Below are 17696 nucleotides of genomic sequence, written 5' to 3' on the forward strand. Positions count from 1 at the left end.
TCAGTCATCTTATGAACTCATTCCCTATGTTTTTCTCTTTCTATATTGTTTGTTTTCTCCTCAACTATATGGTAAGTGTCTTGAGGACAAGAGCTATTCTCATAGGTTGGGTATCTTCTAGTTGCTGGGGGCAGAGGAGGGGCAGAGACATCTTGTAGTTGTAAAATAACAGATTCACCATGTGTCTGAGAAGGGAACAAATAAAAGATTATGGATGCATCAGCACAAACCTAGAACAAGAAAAATAACATATTGCCCAGTGGGCCAGAATCAATCTTTGTCCTTGACAATGAAGAATGGCATTATTATTTTTAGCCTCATAGTAAATTTACCTGTTATTTTTTCACTTCCTGCTAGGATTTTTCATCTGACTTTCTTGCTGAATCTTTGTTTTTGTTACTTTAAACTCTACAAAAATATTTGCTAGTTTCTAGGATGGTCTTTTAAATCTTTATATCTTTTCATTAATCAAATATTTACTGTGCTTTTGTTTCTATTTTCTATGTCTGTATTACCAGTACCTAAAGGTTCTTTTTTGCTGGACTCATCCCTTAATTGAACTAGAAAGCAGAAACAATAGAGTAGAAAAGAAACAACCATTTTTAAGGCTAAAAATAGATCTGTACATTGTCAGCAATTTGGATGGTTCAAGTCTTTATTCCAAATTAAGAAAACTGCATTTTCCTAGGTTTAAGGAGACCAGAGCTGCTTTGCCTCCTCTTGCACGCTTTCTCACTGTGTATCCCCATCACACTTAAGCAAACCGGGAGTCATTCATTTCAAGTGTGCCTGCTCTCCTGGGGCCTTTCCATACCTAGAGTTATGCAGATATATATACATCACCTATGGTTGAAAGAGCCAAAATCCACTTTGTGCTGCAAAACTGCATGACATAAGCTGGAACAGTGGCCCAACTTTCCGGGATGATGGAGTAGAGATTTTCACTTAAAATTAATTTGCAGCTCTTTGCTTTACATATCTCTTCTCAAATTTCAACTCAGTCAAAATCTGAGAAGAAGTATAGAAGACTGAAATAATCCAGTGGTACCTCTGGGTGCTCCTGAGGAGTCTTTACTGATTATACTGAGAAGAGGGAGACATAAAGACTATTGTAGAGAACAATGGAATTAACGAGTATGTCAGTGACACAAGCCGACTGGCAATTTACTGGGATTACAGTTCTGAATCCCTAGTGGTAGGCCAGATTCTCATCTTTCTTTTAGGGAATGGTCAAATACTTAAGAGAAAATTACTGGTAGTGTTAATAAATCCTTAACCCTTTACTATAACTAAAATTTAAAAAATTGCAAATATGAAGGTCTGGTGTATGACCCTTTTGTTCAGAAGGGCACATCCTAGATACTACATAAGCAGCTTGTCTTATTCTGGCTCTAGCACTGCATAGACTTGTTGATCCCTATACCAGGACATGGTTTTAAGAAGAAATCTTAACGTGCATAAGTTAAGGACAGTATTGGAGCCTACTTATACTCAGATGTGTGAACTTATTATGCAGAAAAGTGTGTATCTTAATGTTTTAATCACTCACATTTCAAGAATGAATGATCATGGAGTAACACCCAATTTATATTCTTTTAAAAACAGATACTGACCATGACACAAGGGTTCTTCCATTCTCCATGGCCCAGGGATAAAATTTCTCTTTGAGCCATGTTCTTCCTTTGGGAAAATTAAGAGGTTAGCAAAAGCTTCCTCTGAGCATGTACTGCAAATTTTATGTGGTAACAAACCAACCTACAGTGTAGGTTCCTGATGAAAAAAAAAAACCACATTGGACAAAGTGCAGCATAGAACAAGAAGACAAATACTTGCTTGGTTTATGACGCTTCCACTGCCAGTAATTGTCCACTGAATGGCTGGCTTTGGAAAACCTTCCACATGGCAGATTATTGTTTTAGATAGTCCACTGGGATCAGTTTTCTTTGTCATTTTTATTTGAGGTTTGCCTAAAATATCATTACAATTAAAATAAGACGTTGAACTGAGATCATAAAAGAAACCAGGTAAAAAATTCTCAAAGAATAATTTGAATTGGTGCCCAAGTATTTTATTACCTTCTACAATGAGAGTCAATGACTCTCTTTTCTTTAGTCCTTCAACCTCCTGCAGAGCAGTTTCGCAGACATAGTTTCCCGCATCCTGATAATGAAGACTAGAAAATGATGGGCTAGATCGAAGCCTGATGTTATCCTGATTAAATAAAAAGTAAATTACCTCACCTGGCAGAATTAAAACTCTCCATCTATTTATTAGATCATAATTAAGCCTAAAACGATTCTTCTGGGAATAATAAAAATGCAAACTTCTTTTTCTTAAATTCAGATGCTTTCAAAAATAGATTTCTTTTTTCTTTTGTAGTTTTAGAGTCAGACATATCATATTTTTATTTCATTCTCTTTTGTTAATTTATAATTTGGAAAGAGTTCATAAACTTTTAAGAATCAATTTTCATTGCGAAGTGGGGTAATAATATACCATTTTAAATTGTTATGTGGACTTAATTATACAAATAATGTACTGTGCTTACTTTAAAGAAAATTTTCAATTGATAGTACCTACTTCTTATAGTACGTGTAGGTCATGTATGATTGACAGACATGGAGACTTGTACCTATTCAATGATCTGCATACATGCATGAAAATCATTTCATACACTTCTCAAACACATACACGGTTGATACAGTTATTAACACAGGGGATCTGTTACAGAGTATTGTGGTTTGAATGTGTTCCCCAAATTTGGTGTAAAAAGCCTAATCCACCAAAATCACATGTTGATAATATTTGGAGGTGGGGCCATCAAAAGGGAATTATGATTAGATAAGGTCATCATGGTGGGCTCTTATGATAAGACTGGTGGCTTTAGTAGAAGAGGAAGAGAGACCTGAGCTGGCATGCTCTTGCCCGCTCTCCATGTGATGCTCTCCACCATGCTTCTATTCCAATTTCTACGAACAAAGGAAATGTAACATTTAATTTTTAAAAATTACCTGATATACAGAAATTAATCCTATTATGTCAGGAACTGACGTGCTCTTAAGTAGGCAACCAGACACAATCTTTTTTTTTTTTTTTTCCTGAGGTAGAGTCTTACTCTGTCACCTGGCACCAGGCTGGAGTGCAATGGCTCACTGCAACCTCTGCCTCACTGCAACCTCCGCCTCCTGGGTTCAAGCAATTCTCCCGCCTCAGCCTTCCGAGTAGCTGGGACTACAGGCGTGCGCCACCACGCCCAGCTAATTTTTTTTTGTATTTTTAGTAGAGATGGGGTTTCACCATGTTGGCCACGATGGTCTCGATCTCTTGACCTCGTGATCCACCCACCTCCACCTCCTAAAGTGCTGGGATTACAGGCGTGAGCCACCGATTATGTGGTCTTTGTCCATTAGGATATTTTTTCCCACTCCCAATCAACTAACCAAGGATCAGGCAATACTGATCTATTTTGAATACTTGAGCTGTTCATGACAGTTAATTTGTAATAGTGATCACAGTGGATGTAAAAACAGCTTTAGCCACAGTAAACTTAGTTTCTCTAGTCCTACAGAAAAACATGCTATGAGTGTTTACATTATTATGAATTAGTCTAGTTGCCTAGAACTTGCCTAGCCTTCTGATCACTGATTACTACAAACATATCATGCTAAATGACAGCATAGGAAGCAGCATTTTATTTTAGTGAACAAGTTGTGATGAGGCTGTGGCTGAAAGAGAGTAGGGTAAGAAACTGAGCTCACAGAGTAGACAGCAAACAACAGGATCCAGTGTTAAAAGGGATCAGAAGGCAGGCAGTAAAGCAACACAACATAATTTCATCAATATATTTTCATCAAGAAGAAACTCCAGAACAGGCGTCCCCAAACCACGGCCCACAGGCCACATGCGGCCCCCTGAGGCCATTATCCGGCCCCCTGCCGCACTTCAGGAAGGGGCACCTCTTTCATTGGTGGTCAGTGAGAGGAGCACAGTATGTGGCGGCCCTCCAACGGTCTGAGGGACGGTGAACTGGCCCCCTGTGTAAAAAGTTTGGGGACGCCTGCTCTAGAAAAATATTTTTCCACAATTTCTTATAAAGATAATTCTTGTCAACTCCTGTTTCAAATGGCATGTGTGCTTTCTGAAGCCATCACTGGTTAAGGGTTCTTGTCACATGTCATGCTCTGGTAACAAATGCACTGGGAGTTTGGAATACTAGTCAAGGGTTTTAGCGGAGGGATCACAATCACAACCTTCTTCTTTGGTGATAACCTTGTGTCAAATCACCAATTATGAGTCACACTTCCTTACTCTAAAAAAAAAAAATAGCCAATGGCCTATATTTCAATTACAAGAGTATAAGGACTTGCTCAGGAAATACTGAATTAACTCCTAGTATGTTCTAGGTGTTCTGCTACAGCTCAGGGATTAAAGGGATTCCTTCCTAGGAGCTCTTGATCCAGTGGAACCTGTTTTTGGGAACTTAAGAGTGGTCTCAGCAGAAGAGACAAAAAGGTATCTTAACAAGGCACAGTATTTATACTCTGTAAGGCCTAGCCTTGAGTCTCATCTCTGTCAGTTATGAGCTTTCTGGTTTATTTCCCATCAATTTCTTTATATGAAAAAGTGGGGAAAATAATCATCTTCATATTTCACAGGTCTGTTGTAAATATCACATAAGGATAATGTAGGCAAAGACACTGCAAATTGTTAAGCCCTGTGGTATATAATTATGTTGTATGTGCATACACGTGTGTGGTATGTGTGTATAATTAGCATATACACATAATTGACATAACATCCCAAACTAAGTTTCAGAACACCAATTATGGATGCCACCCTGTTAACGAGCACCTCTAAAATTTTATTGTTATTTTATTTATCTTACCAGAAACAGAGAGAGCTGGTATATAAATGCATCCATTAATATATCTACTTGAATACAAGATAAAGTGCATAAGAAACCTAAAAAGAAATCGATCCAAACAGCAGGGTAGTACCAAAAAGAAAAAAAAAAAAAACTACTTACTTTCATCCATACCACAGTTGCATTCCTGCTAGCGGATATTGTGCATGACACAGGCAGGGCATCGCCAATCTGTCTGGTCACTTCCCCACTTGGGTTTAAGGACAAATCCAAATCTGTGAAGCAGAAAGTCTGTTCAAAATGCTAACTTTGAAGTGTAAGATAGTCAAAATATTTTGGAGAAGAAAAGATGAAAGAAAATAAATTCCTTCTAACTGCATTTGAACATTCAGAACAGATTTATATGACAGAAGTAATTGGACTATAGCATGATCAGCCTAGCATTTCAAGCCAGACTTGAGACTAGTTTAGACAAGAGAATGGTCAATCTAATTGATTATCCATTTATTTCCAGTATTAACATGATTGGTATTTTGAGGGGATTTAAATATTTCCCTAGGGTCTGTCACCTTAAGAAAAAAGTCTTAAGTCACTTCTGGAAGAAAATAAAGAAAGGTGATGACTAGGTAAATATTATAAAAAGAGATGTTAAGGCATATATGTTAGAAAATCAAATATCTTTAGACAGCAGGTGATAAATCGAAAAACCGTGAAATAGTAGTTTGTTTCTTCAGAGAGAATTGACTATAGCAGCAGATATTTTTAAAAAGTGCTATTCTATTTCTCATCCAGTTGATGGAAAGCAATTTTTATAAAAATATTAGTCTGAGAAAATTCCAATTCATTTGAACAAGTATTTATTGTATACCTATTGTATCCCAAGCACTGATGAGAGATGAGGAGATAAATAATGAGCTTACAAGTCGATGAGGTAAAGGTAGTATGCACTCAGCTGGCTATAACATGCAGCCCATGAAATCAGCACCTAGTAGCAAACCTGGTACTGATTAGGAGTTCAATAAATCTTTGTTGAAAGATGAAAGACAGGCTAGAAACAGAGGTACAAACAAAGACTTATGGAAATATAGAGAACAGAGCCAAACTGTGTTTCAAAGCAGTAACAAAGGCTTTGTAAAGGGAGCACTGTATGTTCATGGCCCCTGATGGTTGAGAAGAACTTTGATAGGGGAAGATGTAAGGACTTTTGCCACATAAGCAAAGGCAAAGGGATGAGAGAGCTTGACAGATTTTGCAATGGTGAATAATTGGGTTTGAGTGGTGACAACTCATGGAAGTTAAACTCATAAAATTCACTGAGACAAGACTGAAGATGACCATGCCTGCCACACTGGGAGTTGCGTCTTTTTTCTATAGTACGAATACTTGCCATTGTACTCCGTGTTTCTTCCTTGTTTTACATGTTATAATTACAATTTGTTGATTGCAACAACATTTTTAAAGTTCATCTCTCCTATTAGACTGAAAGCACCATGAGGGTAGTGATTGTGACTTGGTTTGTCACTGATATATGCACAGTGCGCAACACATGGTAGACTTTCAAACACTACTATTGAATGAATGAAGGGAAGGAGCATGCTTTCTCAGTTTCCCATTAATATTAAACCATGTACGATCAAGTAGAAAAGTGGAGTTTCCTTGGGACATTTGGGTGAATTGTGTTTAGATGAAAATTTTATTCAAGATGAGTTAGAAGCTTTTGTTAGCTGGATAGCTAATTTTCCAGAGAGGAGATTAAAAAAACTTTATGGGACAATGATGGACAGTGAAGGCTCTGATGAAGAATCTGTGTGCATATATTGGCAGGAGAATAGTAATGTTCATCAGCAACCAGGAATCTGTAGGCTGTGAGACTTGAGGAGCGGTCTATTCTGCAAACATGTGCAAGAATGGGTTGGTGCTTCTCTACCCACACTTCCTTTAGACATGTTTGAAAAGGAAACAAATCTTGTTTTTGGAAAACAAGCAAGCAATCAAAGATAAGTAGGTAAAAATAGGATTTTTGTGTATCCATATAATTTAGAATCAGATGTTGATTTACTTGAAATACTTTTTTTCAGCCTTTGAGGAGCAATAGAGCCTTAAAACTCAATGTTGCAATCTACCTGTCAAAACCAAGATGCATTTAAATTTAATTAAATGCACTAAAATCCAATTAAGCTTTTACACACTTTTGTTTAATTCCCCCCACCTCCATCACAGCTAATCATGTAGGCACTATATGGCTGTAACCAAGTTTTTTGCTTTGTCAATCTGCTATCTATCCTTCTCTACTTTATCTACAAGTCAACAATTAACAGTCCTCTTCTTTTAGAGACCTATGTACCTTGCATCTCTTAAACACAACCATGTCACGCCATCTCTAAGGCACTAGATTATTGATTATTGGCCCAAAGACATCACGAACAATGATAACTGAGAGCTATTCCACATGCGGTTCTATCTGCTGGCTATACTCCCTGTCTTCATTATTTTATTTTATTTTATTTCCATGGAACAGGCCTGGATAATATTGCTATACTGGAGGCTACTGCTTTCTCTGTAACTAGCCCCTGATGGTAGATACATTCAAACCCAAGCAACATAAGCAAAGAGTAAATGGAGAAATGGCCCAGCTGTGAACATAACAGTCCACTATTTTTACAGGGCTCCCAAGGGAGTACTCCCAACATCAGACAATCAGAAGCAACCATCTGGTTGCTTTATTCCACAGTGCATCCCCTTATATCTCTCTCAAAGTTTTAGAGATATGATCCCACATGTTTTTCAAGTATTATGAGTCAAATGAAAGAGTTATAACTATGTACTCAAGACAATTTCTAAAGTCTCTTTATACTCAGAGGGATTGTCGTTGATGATGTCTAGAGGAAACCTTATTGGTAGTACTGCTGAGTGCAAAAGACTTATTAGAAAGTTTGTGCTATACCTCCAAGCAAGACTGACATTTGCTCAAAGCCCTCTGAATTCTAGTGTCACCAGAGTGTGGTATGAATTAGTTTATTGTTTCCATGATTCATCAGGTGCATCAATAATATGGATTGTCATGAATTAGGACATAAAGAACTCAAGTTAAGTGTCTGTTATTTATATATGTATTTTTCTGTTACTCTGAGACAAATATAACTTTTGGAGTATTTGGAGATCAAAAGCAAATTAAAAGTTAAAGAGTTATGCCCACAGTGATTTTCAAACGTTCTGTTTCCAGAAATTTCCTATCCCTCTATATAGAGGACAGTCAACCAATAAATAACTTCTAATTTTCTCTACTTCTTGTTCCCAAAACTGAGTCTATAGTAACTTTGTATTGCCTGAGTTTGGGTGTTAATATTATTCTGTAATACAAATGATAATTCCGGGCCAACTGCAAAACTGGTGCACTTCAAGAACATGGAAAAGTTTTCTTAAAATATATAGTTTCCTTAAGGTCCATATGAATATTGTTTATTGACACCACAAATTGAAGACACTTAGAAAGAAGATGGAGATTTACCACTACCAAAAGTTGTGATTATCAGAGCCATGCAAAGTTTCAATATTGCAGTGCAAATCTGGACAAAAGTTGAGCTTATCCTGATGCTGTTTCTCTATTGCGTCTATTGCAACCAATTATTTAAGAAAGATATACCTGCAATTTATTTGAAAAGATAGCTACATTAAGCTATTAGAAGCCTTTGAAGTGAAGCTGCTGATGAAGAAGTAGGTGACTTACAGTGAACTGTGATGGTTGTTGAAGCAATCATGCTTTTTTTGTCTATCAGGGAGCACTTGTAGTCTCCTGTTGCATTGCGCCTCACATCTGTCAGTGTGTAAGTATTTGAGCTTCGTATTCCTTCGGGCTGTCCCTTTTGATAGAGGCAAAATGTCAGATGATTATACTTGGTCGCTACAATGAGAACAGTTGTATTTCTTGATGAAGATAGCATTTGGTAAGAAAAAAAGGGAATGTGTTACACTGATCGCACAAAATGAGTATAGTTTGTGTTACCAACATGTGATTCCTCGGCAAATTGTTAATATTTTGGACCTAAGGAAGTTGAGAGCTGATTTGTTTTCTGTTGATGGCATTTATTTTATTGACAGCATGGCTTTTGCTCAAGTTTCAAGGGCATTTTATAAAAAGTTCAGTGTTTTGTTTTTATGTTTATGCCTTACGTAATTTGACAAAAATATTTGAGGCAGCTTAAAAGGAAATATGCCATATATCCAAATTAAAAGAAAAAAAACAGAAAGGAAAGAAGGAAGGAAGGAAAGCAAAAGGGACGAAAGGAAGGAATAAGAAGAGAAAGAAAGAAAGGAAAGGAAGAGAGAGAGGACAAGACAAAAATGACAAAATAAAAAGAAAAGAAATTAAGACTAGGAAAAATATGGATGATGTAGGAATAATAGATGTTAACAAAGAAAGATACTCAGCAGATACTGCTGCTAAAACTGAGATGCAAATTTGGCTCTGTCATCTCTGATAGCCAAAGTGGAAACCTAATTAGTTTTAAATTTTCCTTTTGCAAATTAAACCAAAACAGCAATCAATTTATTAGGGGAAACAAAGTTTTCTATCAGCATAAAGAAATTACTTATACAGTCTTCTGAATAATGTAGTGAATGATATTCTTAAGTACTACGGAGTACTGTGGTAGATAAAATTTGTAGGCACATCCCTGCAGTAAAATGCAGTATTGAGTTACATATGGCTTCCCTCAAGGTGAAAGTGATGTCAAACACAAGGATGTGGAAGAGCAAACAAGCATCCTGACACAGAGCTCTCTCCTTGTTTGCTTCCAGATCCTTGTGACATGCAGAGCACATCTGAGAGGAATTTTCCAAAGTATCCTCTATGCATAGCATTTCCTTCAGCTATGATATGGAGAAAAGTTGAGGAAATGGCATTCAAGATTATACATAATGACAAAAAACAGCCATAACATTATTCTAAATATAACGTGCAACAGATCTATCCCTGTTTCAGAGGGTTAGAGGTGTGTTCAGGGCAATGTGGGCAGATTTAGAGTCCACATCAGTTCATTCGCTGTCATCAGTTTTCATTTTGTAGTTATCTGCTTCTGAAGAGTAGATTCTTACAGCTTATTTGGATAATTAAACCTTAAGGTTTTGCAATTGTGGTTTCCGGTGGTCAGCTTTTCTTCCCTCTTTGTTCTTGAAATCTCTCAACATTGAGAAAAAAGGCAAAAACTGGCAGGTGCATGAAAAGCTTCCACATGACATTTTATAGGTGGTGTCTCTTATCCCCAGCAATAACATTTTTTCTCACTTAATCTACCCATGAAGTGCAATTCTTCATGTCAGCCAGAAGTCAAACAACAGGATAAAATGATAGTCATCCAGCTCAAGTAATACTTAAGCACTTACTGGTAAGTAAAACAAAAACTCCTCTGGGGGAGGGTTGCCATTTCCTAAGCATTTAAGAGTGATGTTATCCCCTTCTTTGATGGCATTTTTTGGTGGCAGCACTTGTATTGTCACCTGTTCTGTAGGATCTGTAAGAGTCACAGATACAAGTTAACCACTTTTGTCAAGTACCGAATTACTCTGTGCATACAATGTAAATGACTAAATTATACATAATTTTCTCAAGAAGCTAGTAATGGTAATTGCTTAAATATACCTTTTTATAGAAGGATTGAAGCTAATAGCTACTTGCTATACAAGTACTAATCTCAGTTAGGGCCAACTACAAAGAAACCCTGTTACATAAAAATCAATTTCTTCTTAGCAAAACGTCTTTAACTGAGGTAGGAATGGCCATAATTATTTTATGTATAAAGGACCATAGGAACAATCAAACTGCATGGCTTTATTATAAGGAAATTTAATTACGTATTATATGAATCTTATAGTTCAGAAGGACAAACATCAGCTAGCAAGTAGCTAAAGCTATTAAATACTACTGTACTCTATTGCATAGTAATACTTCAGATGAAATAAAAAGAGGAGACATGAGCTAAACAACTCCAGCAAGGATTTGGGCATGCAGGAGAGTAGATCTGCTTTTTTTAAAAAAAAGAAAAGATGAATCCTATGAACTCAGGGAGACCCTTGACACAATCAACAGGACTGTAAATGAATTGTAATTTTGTTCTGTTCATTGGAGCCAAGATGTAACTTCATTCAATTTTGTTCATATTTATGGAGAAAATAGGGCTAAAGGGTATGCTTCAGCACAGGCTACTGCTCAATAGTAGAATGCTAATGAAACTAGATGCTGGATACAGTGAACCATATCTAGCAAACAGGAAATAAAAGGAGGTCGTGGTGGCAGTTACAAGTGATACACTAACGTGTCCATTTGTTATATAGCTGGACAATGCAATGAATAATAAATGTTGAAATCATAGAGTGCAAAGGTATGTTTTATAGAATGTTTTCCATAAGACTTAATAATTATTGAAGCATGTATCTGTATTTCCAAACTGGTGACACTAAAAATAATCTATCTATGAAAACCTATGTTTTTTATGACCTAACAAGTGAAATGAGTAAGTTACAGTTTTGGAGGCTTTGTTCTATCTCTTGCAGCCATTGATTTACCTTTCTATAAATAAAGTGCAAAAAAACTTAGAAGGTTGTTATAGATTGCTTCTCTGCCTTTCTCTATGCTTGGGTATCTCTGAATATTTGTCCAGTATATTGTGAGGTTAAGCAGTGATCGATTTAATATACTTCTTATTTGTTTTTCTGGGTTTGCCTAAAGTAGTTTCCTAATCAGCAGTTCCCAGTGAGGTTGAAAAGTAAATAAAATCTGGTTTTGGCGCCCTGCTGACCTTCCCTTTCTGGGCCTCTCCTGTTTTCTTACTTGGCCCTTCTCTGACTAATGCTCAGGTTTGGCCTGTGGCATGTCACTGTGGCACATCTCTGATCAAGTCTGACACACCAGAACAGCCAGGGATGGCAATCTCTTCACTTCTTTTTCTATTTTAAAACTCCCCTTCTCTGTGTTCCCTTTTCAATAGGCTTTGCTTTGTATTAGAGAGTTGAGGAACTAAAGTGTCATCAAAGGGTTCATGTAACACATCTGCATTCTGACAGTGACTCTCTGGATGTCCACTAACATGCCGACCACAAAATTAATGAGCCTTTGTTCTCCCTTTGCCTCTAAATTTGAATTTTAGTCTGCCCACTAGTAAATCATTATTTTGCCCATTACTCTGGCTTTCTCCTTTGCTCTCTTTTATCCATTCAGTCACCACGTCTTGATGATTAATACTTTACAATATATTTAGGGTCTGATTCTGCCTTTCTATTCTCACTAACACTTCCCTAGTCCATGTCCTAATTAACCTACACCTGAAGCAATGCCATCAAATTTCACTTGGTTCCTCAACTTGAGTCTCCTTTCCTTTGATTCTTTCATAAATATTTCCTCTGAATCAGTTTTCTGAAATAGCCCTTTGAATATTATGATACTCAAAATCCATTACACATTCCCAATATATAAAGATTAAAAAAAATTCCTTGGCCTTCTATCCACAATTTGACTTGAACCCAGCTCAAGGGAGAGTCTTCTCTCTTACTTTACTAAATAAACCCCTACGAAATAACTAAAAGTGTCTATTGAAATTTTCTTCTTTTCATCTATTTATCTATCCTACAGCCCTTATTCATTTAATCATTTGTTTGGCATCTATATTGTGTAAGACTTAAGCACTGGAATCATAAAGTTGAAAATCCTGCCTCAATGAACATTTCTTCTACTTGTAAAGATACCAAACTTAGTAATTAAGAGTATGACCACATAAAACCTCTATATTACACAAGCATAGGGATCCAATAATAATAATTCTTATTACTTATCTTGATACATGAGACTGGGAAGCTTCCTGGAGAAACTCACCCTAGAGCTGGGTTTTGACACATAAATGGGTATTTGCTAAATGGTAAAGGTGTGAAATGACAGCATGTGCACAGGCATGTAAATGTTACTCTGTAGAAGGAATCTGGAAAGTAGAACAGACCACAGTGGACACAGGCAGCGATGAGGGCTGACACACACTGTAGGACCATGGCTAAAACAAACTCAAGGCATATTGCAATGTGGTGGTGGGGGGAGGGGGGTTGGAGGTTAATCTCAGAGCTCTAGGGAGTCATCAAGAAGTTTTTATCACATATAAATGTGAAAGAAATTTTCTACCACATTTGTGTTTTAGAAAAATATTTCTGGTAGCAGTTTGGAGGGCAGTTTATTTGGGGGTGAGTGGAGAATGGTGGGCAGGCAAGAGAAATGCTATTCTGCAATTCACTGGAAAAATACTACTTTGAAATCCATTGCAGAAATACAGGCAATGAGGTATGGAGGCATAAACGTAGGCAGTGTCGTTAGGCAGAAATCAGATAAACACAAAGATCAAAGAGCTAGATTCCCTAAAACCTCATTACTGATTGAATAGGGTAAGAAAGGAGTGGACTGGTACATTTTTCTCAAGCTTTCTCAAGATAAATTTGTCACTTAAAAAAAAAAATCTACTTGTGTGTCTCTCCTTTCTGTCTAGTGCTTTCCTTCTCTTCTCTGAAGTCTTCCTAGAGCAGTGGTTCTCCACGTGGAGTCCTCAGATCAGCAGCATTAGCACCATCGGGGAATTTATTACAAACGCCCATTGTCCAGCAACTTCCTACATCTACTAAATCAGAGACTCAGGGCCAGGGTGCAGTACTCTGTGCTCTAACAAGTCCTTCATGTTCTTCCAATGCACACTACAGTTTGAGAATCACTATCATTGGGCAGCTGAACCTTCAAGACTCTTAATACCGAGTTCCTGAGGCTTTTACCACTTACAACCTTGCACTGACAATTTCCTTCTGATGCAGGTTTCTTGTTTCAATATTGGAGTAGCACACTTACTGAATGTGAGGACTGTCTTAAATTGCTTCTTCGTGCTTTATGTTTTCACCATGAAGCCCAGCACTGAAAACACTGTGACTTCTTACATCAATATGGCTTATTTCCAATTGAGTATTATTAACAGAAAGAATTCTGGGCCGGGGGTGGTGGCTCACACCTATTTTCCCAGCACTTTGGGAGGCCAAGGTGGGCAGATCACCTGAGGTCAGAAGTTCGAGACCAGACTGGCCAACATGGTGAAACTCCACCTCTACTAAAAATAAAAAAAAATTGCAGGATGTGGGGGCACATGCCTGTAATCCCAGCTACGCGGGAGGCTACAGCAGGAGAATCACTTGAACTCAAGAGGCAGAGGTTGTAGTAAGTCAAGATCATGCTACTGCACTCCAGCCTGGGCAACAGAATGAGACTTTGTCTCAAAAAAAAAAAAAAAAAAAAGCATTTTGACTTCACCTCCCCCCAAAAAAAGTTTGATCGTAGATAGCCTATAGATAATGAAATACTAATTTCTTGCACTTAAATCAAGTTGAAACTTATTTCCCAAGTTTAAGGGAAAACTACCTTTTAATATTAGGGCAAGTTTGGAAGAATTTCACTTTTATTCTCATATAAGATACTGTGCCCTAGTGAACCACAAAAAGAAAAGTCGGTGAGGTGAAACTCTTGAAAGGCTCAGCAGGTATTTCTGGCTTTTTTTCTAAAACAGATGTAGAAGTGCTAGGTTACTCTGGAACACATGCAAGTATCACAAAAATTTTAGATAAATTAATAATAACAGTAAAATCCTTTATTGCGTTTTCCCCCAAACTATCTTCTTTGCTCCTGATTGTTTATTATTTTCTCTGCTCTTGATATGTTATATTGTGATAATGGCCATATAGTAATAATAATAAAGTACTTAATAATGACAATTTAATGTGTGGTGTAGCATGGCATTTTTGATTTGTGATTTCACTTACTCTCTATAACAACACTATCAGTTAGATATTATATATTTCCCATTTCAAAGTAAGAAAACTGAGATGTTGAATAATTAAGCTACTTTTCAAGAAACTGTAATTGATAATGTTTGGACTAGAATGCCAGCATTTTTGCTTCTAATCATTAGAATTATCTTGGCACCTGTCTTACAAGAAAAGCACAGCAATGGAGAAAAAGATTCTATTCTAATACCTACAGCTAATTCAGGGCAAGTCTCTGTGCTTCACGTTACTAACTAAAATAATGAAGTTAGAACAGATGACCATGAAGATTCCTTTGTAGACAAATGCTCTGTTTCAAATACATGATTTAGTTAAGTAAAATGTCTTGTCATACAACATCCTTTCAAACTTATGCAGTTGATTTCATTATTAAAATAAATCTCTTCATTAAAATGGTAATCTCTTACCTAGAAAGCCAGTCATACGCTTCTATTTGTCTGTTCATCCACATGTTGATCAGTTAGAGAACTTAATGTGTAGTGAAAGTCAAAAGAGATAATCATAAATAAAAAGTAGAGAGCGAAAGATATTATAGGATGGATAAATGTTTATTCATTCTATGATCTCCTAAAGAGGAAGAGATTATTTGGGGTGCCAACATTTTTGGGGTGCAGCCTGGAAGCAGTACTTTAAAGAGCAATAGGATTGGGCCTATGAAGATTAATAGTGTTTGAATATTATTTTGAATACATTAAATAACATAGTTATATATTGAATTACTTACAGTAAATATCAAATACAGCCTGATCAGAATAAACTGTTTTCTGGCCAGATGGTCCATAATATGTCACAGAGCAGGTGAATGGCATTTGTATATCAGCCTTGCTTGTCTTGTACTCCAGGGTTGAAGTCATGGTATACAGCTGAGTAACTGGGTCCATTTCTTTTTTAAAAATTATGACCACCGCTGAAGAAAATAAAGAACACTGAGGGCAGGATCTTTCATCTAACAATCACAATCCTTAATTAAACAGCACAACACCTCTGAGAAGTGTTTCTTTCCTTCTAACTGTATTTAACAGGAGGGAAAATTGACATGTAGTGAGGTAAGATGTCTTTTCGAAACCATGAATCAGAGAGACAGAAATAGAATCCTGGAATCCTATTTCCCACTCACTTTAATTAACTTCTAGATCATACCATATACAGAAATTATTTTCTCTGCTCTTGATTCTTCTGTACAAGGGCTAAAAATGATGTTGAAAAATCACATATTAATTTAGTACATACTTAAAGTAACAGAGCATAAGAGTCTTAGCTCAAGAGGCCAACGTATTTAGATCCTGGATAGTTTAAAGCATGGGTCTCCAGCCCCCAGGACTGATACTAGTCCACACAGCAGGAGGTGAGTGGTGGGCAACCATGAGAAGCTTTTGTATTTATAGGCACTCTTCATGGCTCACATTATGAGCTCCTCTTCCTGTCAGATCAGCTGTGGAATGAGATTCCTATAGGCATGCAAGCCCTGCTGTGAACTGTGCATGTGAGGGATCCAGGTTGCATGAGACTCCAATGCCTGATGATCTGTCACTATCTTCCATCGCCCCTAGATGGGACTGTCTGGTTCCAGAAAAACAAGCTCAGGTTACCCAATGATTCTTATGGTGAGTTGTATAATTACTTCATTATATATTACAATGTAATAATATAAATAAAATACACAATAAACGTAATGCACTTGAATCATCCTGAAACCATCCCCTGACTCCGGCTCAAATAAGAATTGTCTTCCATGAAACCAGTCACTGGTGCCAAAAAGGTTGGAGACCACTGGTTTAAAGAATACCTAGAAAAAAAGGAAGTCAGAATAGGTCCTCTGAATTTACTCCCTGTCCCCTGGCCTCATACCCACCTCCCTCAAGGGGATGTAGCACTTTTCCGTTCCTGTACCATGTGATGTTGCCATCTGGATAACTGTCTTCTGAAATGCAGTCACCCAGCTGCAAAACGGAAAGGAAATGTTGTTATTACTTTGGTTCAGTCAGGGCCTGTCAATTTGGAACTCCAGAAACTCCGGCAATGCCATTATTCCAAAAGATACTTGACCCATTTATTTGCCAACACTGACAAAAAACTGAATATATGCTCTCTGGTATAAAAACAATGTAATTTTAAGACATTTTTAATAACTGTATTTGAAAATATAGTTTTGCACATTTTTAAATGTGCAATAGATGCTGTCACTATTACAAAATCACATTCACTTGAAGGCACTGCCAAATTCATTTTGACAGTATTCATTTTTAACATTAACCAAATAACATTAATCTGTTAACATTGACTATTACCATGAATCACATATCTTCATATGGAATAATAATTTGGTGTTAAAATGGAGCTGCCTCTCCAGTTTCATACAACATATATTTCAAGATGATATATATTACCGTGCTCTATAATTCCCCTCACTTTCTTTAAACGTGTTTTAACTTTCATATTTGGTATTCATCGAATGATGTTAGCAGAAAAATTTAGTCTGACTCGAAGACTTTAGGATGTGAGTTTCCACCTCCCAACAAAGGAAAATTCTGATATCTTAGTTAGTGAAAGTGGGATTATTATTCAACATGGAACTCCAACTTTGTCCCCCACTTTAGTACAGCTTCCCTTCACCCCCCACTTTAGTACAGCTTCCCTTCACATCTCTGCTAATGCGTTGTTCAAATCTCATCATACCTCTTTATTTCAATCTTTCAGTAGCTTAATTTGACAGCGGAATAAAGTCCAAACTCCCTACATGATATATGGGATTTGTCATGATCCAGCCTTTCTTTGCCCTTCCAGATTGATCTCTTACTATCCTTTCTTGCTTTCTGTTTTAGTACCCAGTTTGATCAATGCCAAAATTTCCTGTTTGCCAAACACACCATTCTCTTTCACATTCTATTATTTAGTATTGTTAGAAAGCCCTTTCTACCTTTGGCTTGGAGGAAATCTATTCATCTTCCATCATTCTATTTTTTTTCTAGACAAGGTCTGG

At 36.9% G+C, this 17696-nt stretch overlaps 2 protein-coding genes across 5 annotated transcripts in view; one reads left to right on the forward strand and one right to left on the reverse strand.

Moving 5' to 3' along the window:
- Positions 1-17696, forward strand: part of CBLB (Cbl proto-oncogene B) — a 428727-nt gene that overhangs the window by 295046 nt on the left and 115985 nt on the right. For 2 of the 3 annotated variants that reach the window (XR_012518786.1, XM_074404433.1), the window contains exon 20: positions 1-14221. This exon is cut by the window's left edge and continues 14085 nt beyond it. The exons of the other annotated variant lie outside the window; for it this stretch is intronic. The gene's annotated coding sequence lies outside the window, so the exon portion shown is untranslated. Of the gene's footprint in view, positions 14222-17696 lie in introns of those variants that run through there. 3 annotated transcript variants of the gene reach the window in all.
- ALCAM (activated leukocyte cell adhesion molecule) overlaps positions 1-17696 on the reverse strand; it is a 206539-nt gene that overhangs the window by 27374 nt on the left and 161469 nt on the right. For both annotated transcript variants that reach the window (XM_003939387.4, XM_003939386.4), the window contains exons 5-11: positions 16569-16656; positions 15441-15623; positions 10247-10374; positions 8592-8724; positions 5027-5139; positions 2076-2211; positions 1834-1967 (exon numbers count right to left, since the gene is read on the reverse strand). In XM_003939387.4, coding sequence (XP_003939436.1) covers positions 1834-1967; positions 2076-2211; positions 5027-5139; positions 8592-8724; positions 10247-10374; positions 15441-15623; positions 16569-16656 — 915 coding nt within the window. The remainder of the gene's footprint in view (positions 1-1833; positions 1968-2075; positions 2212-5026; positions 5140-8591; positions 8725-10246; positions 10375-15440; positions 15624-16568; positions 16657-17696) is intronic.

The sequence above is a fragment of the Saimiri boliviensis genome, chromosome 8 (assembly GCF_048565385.1).
Source record: "Saimiri boliviensis isolate mSaiBol1 chromosome 8, mSaiBol1.pri, whole genome shotgun sequence".
In the NCBI taxonomy this organism is placed as follows: Eukaryota; Metazoa; Chordata; class Mammalia; order Primates; family Cebidae; genus Saimiri; species Saimiri boliviensis.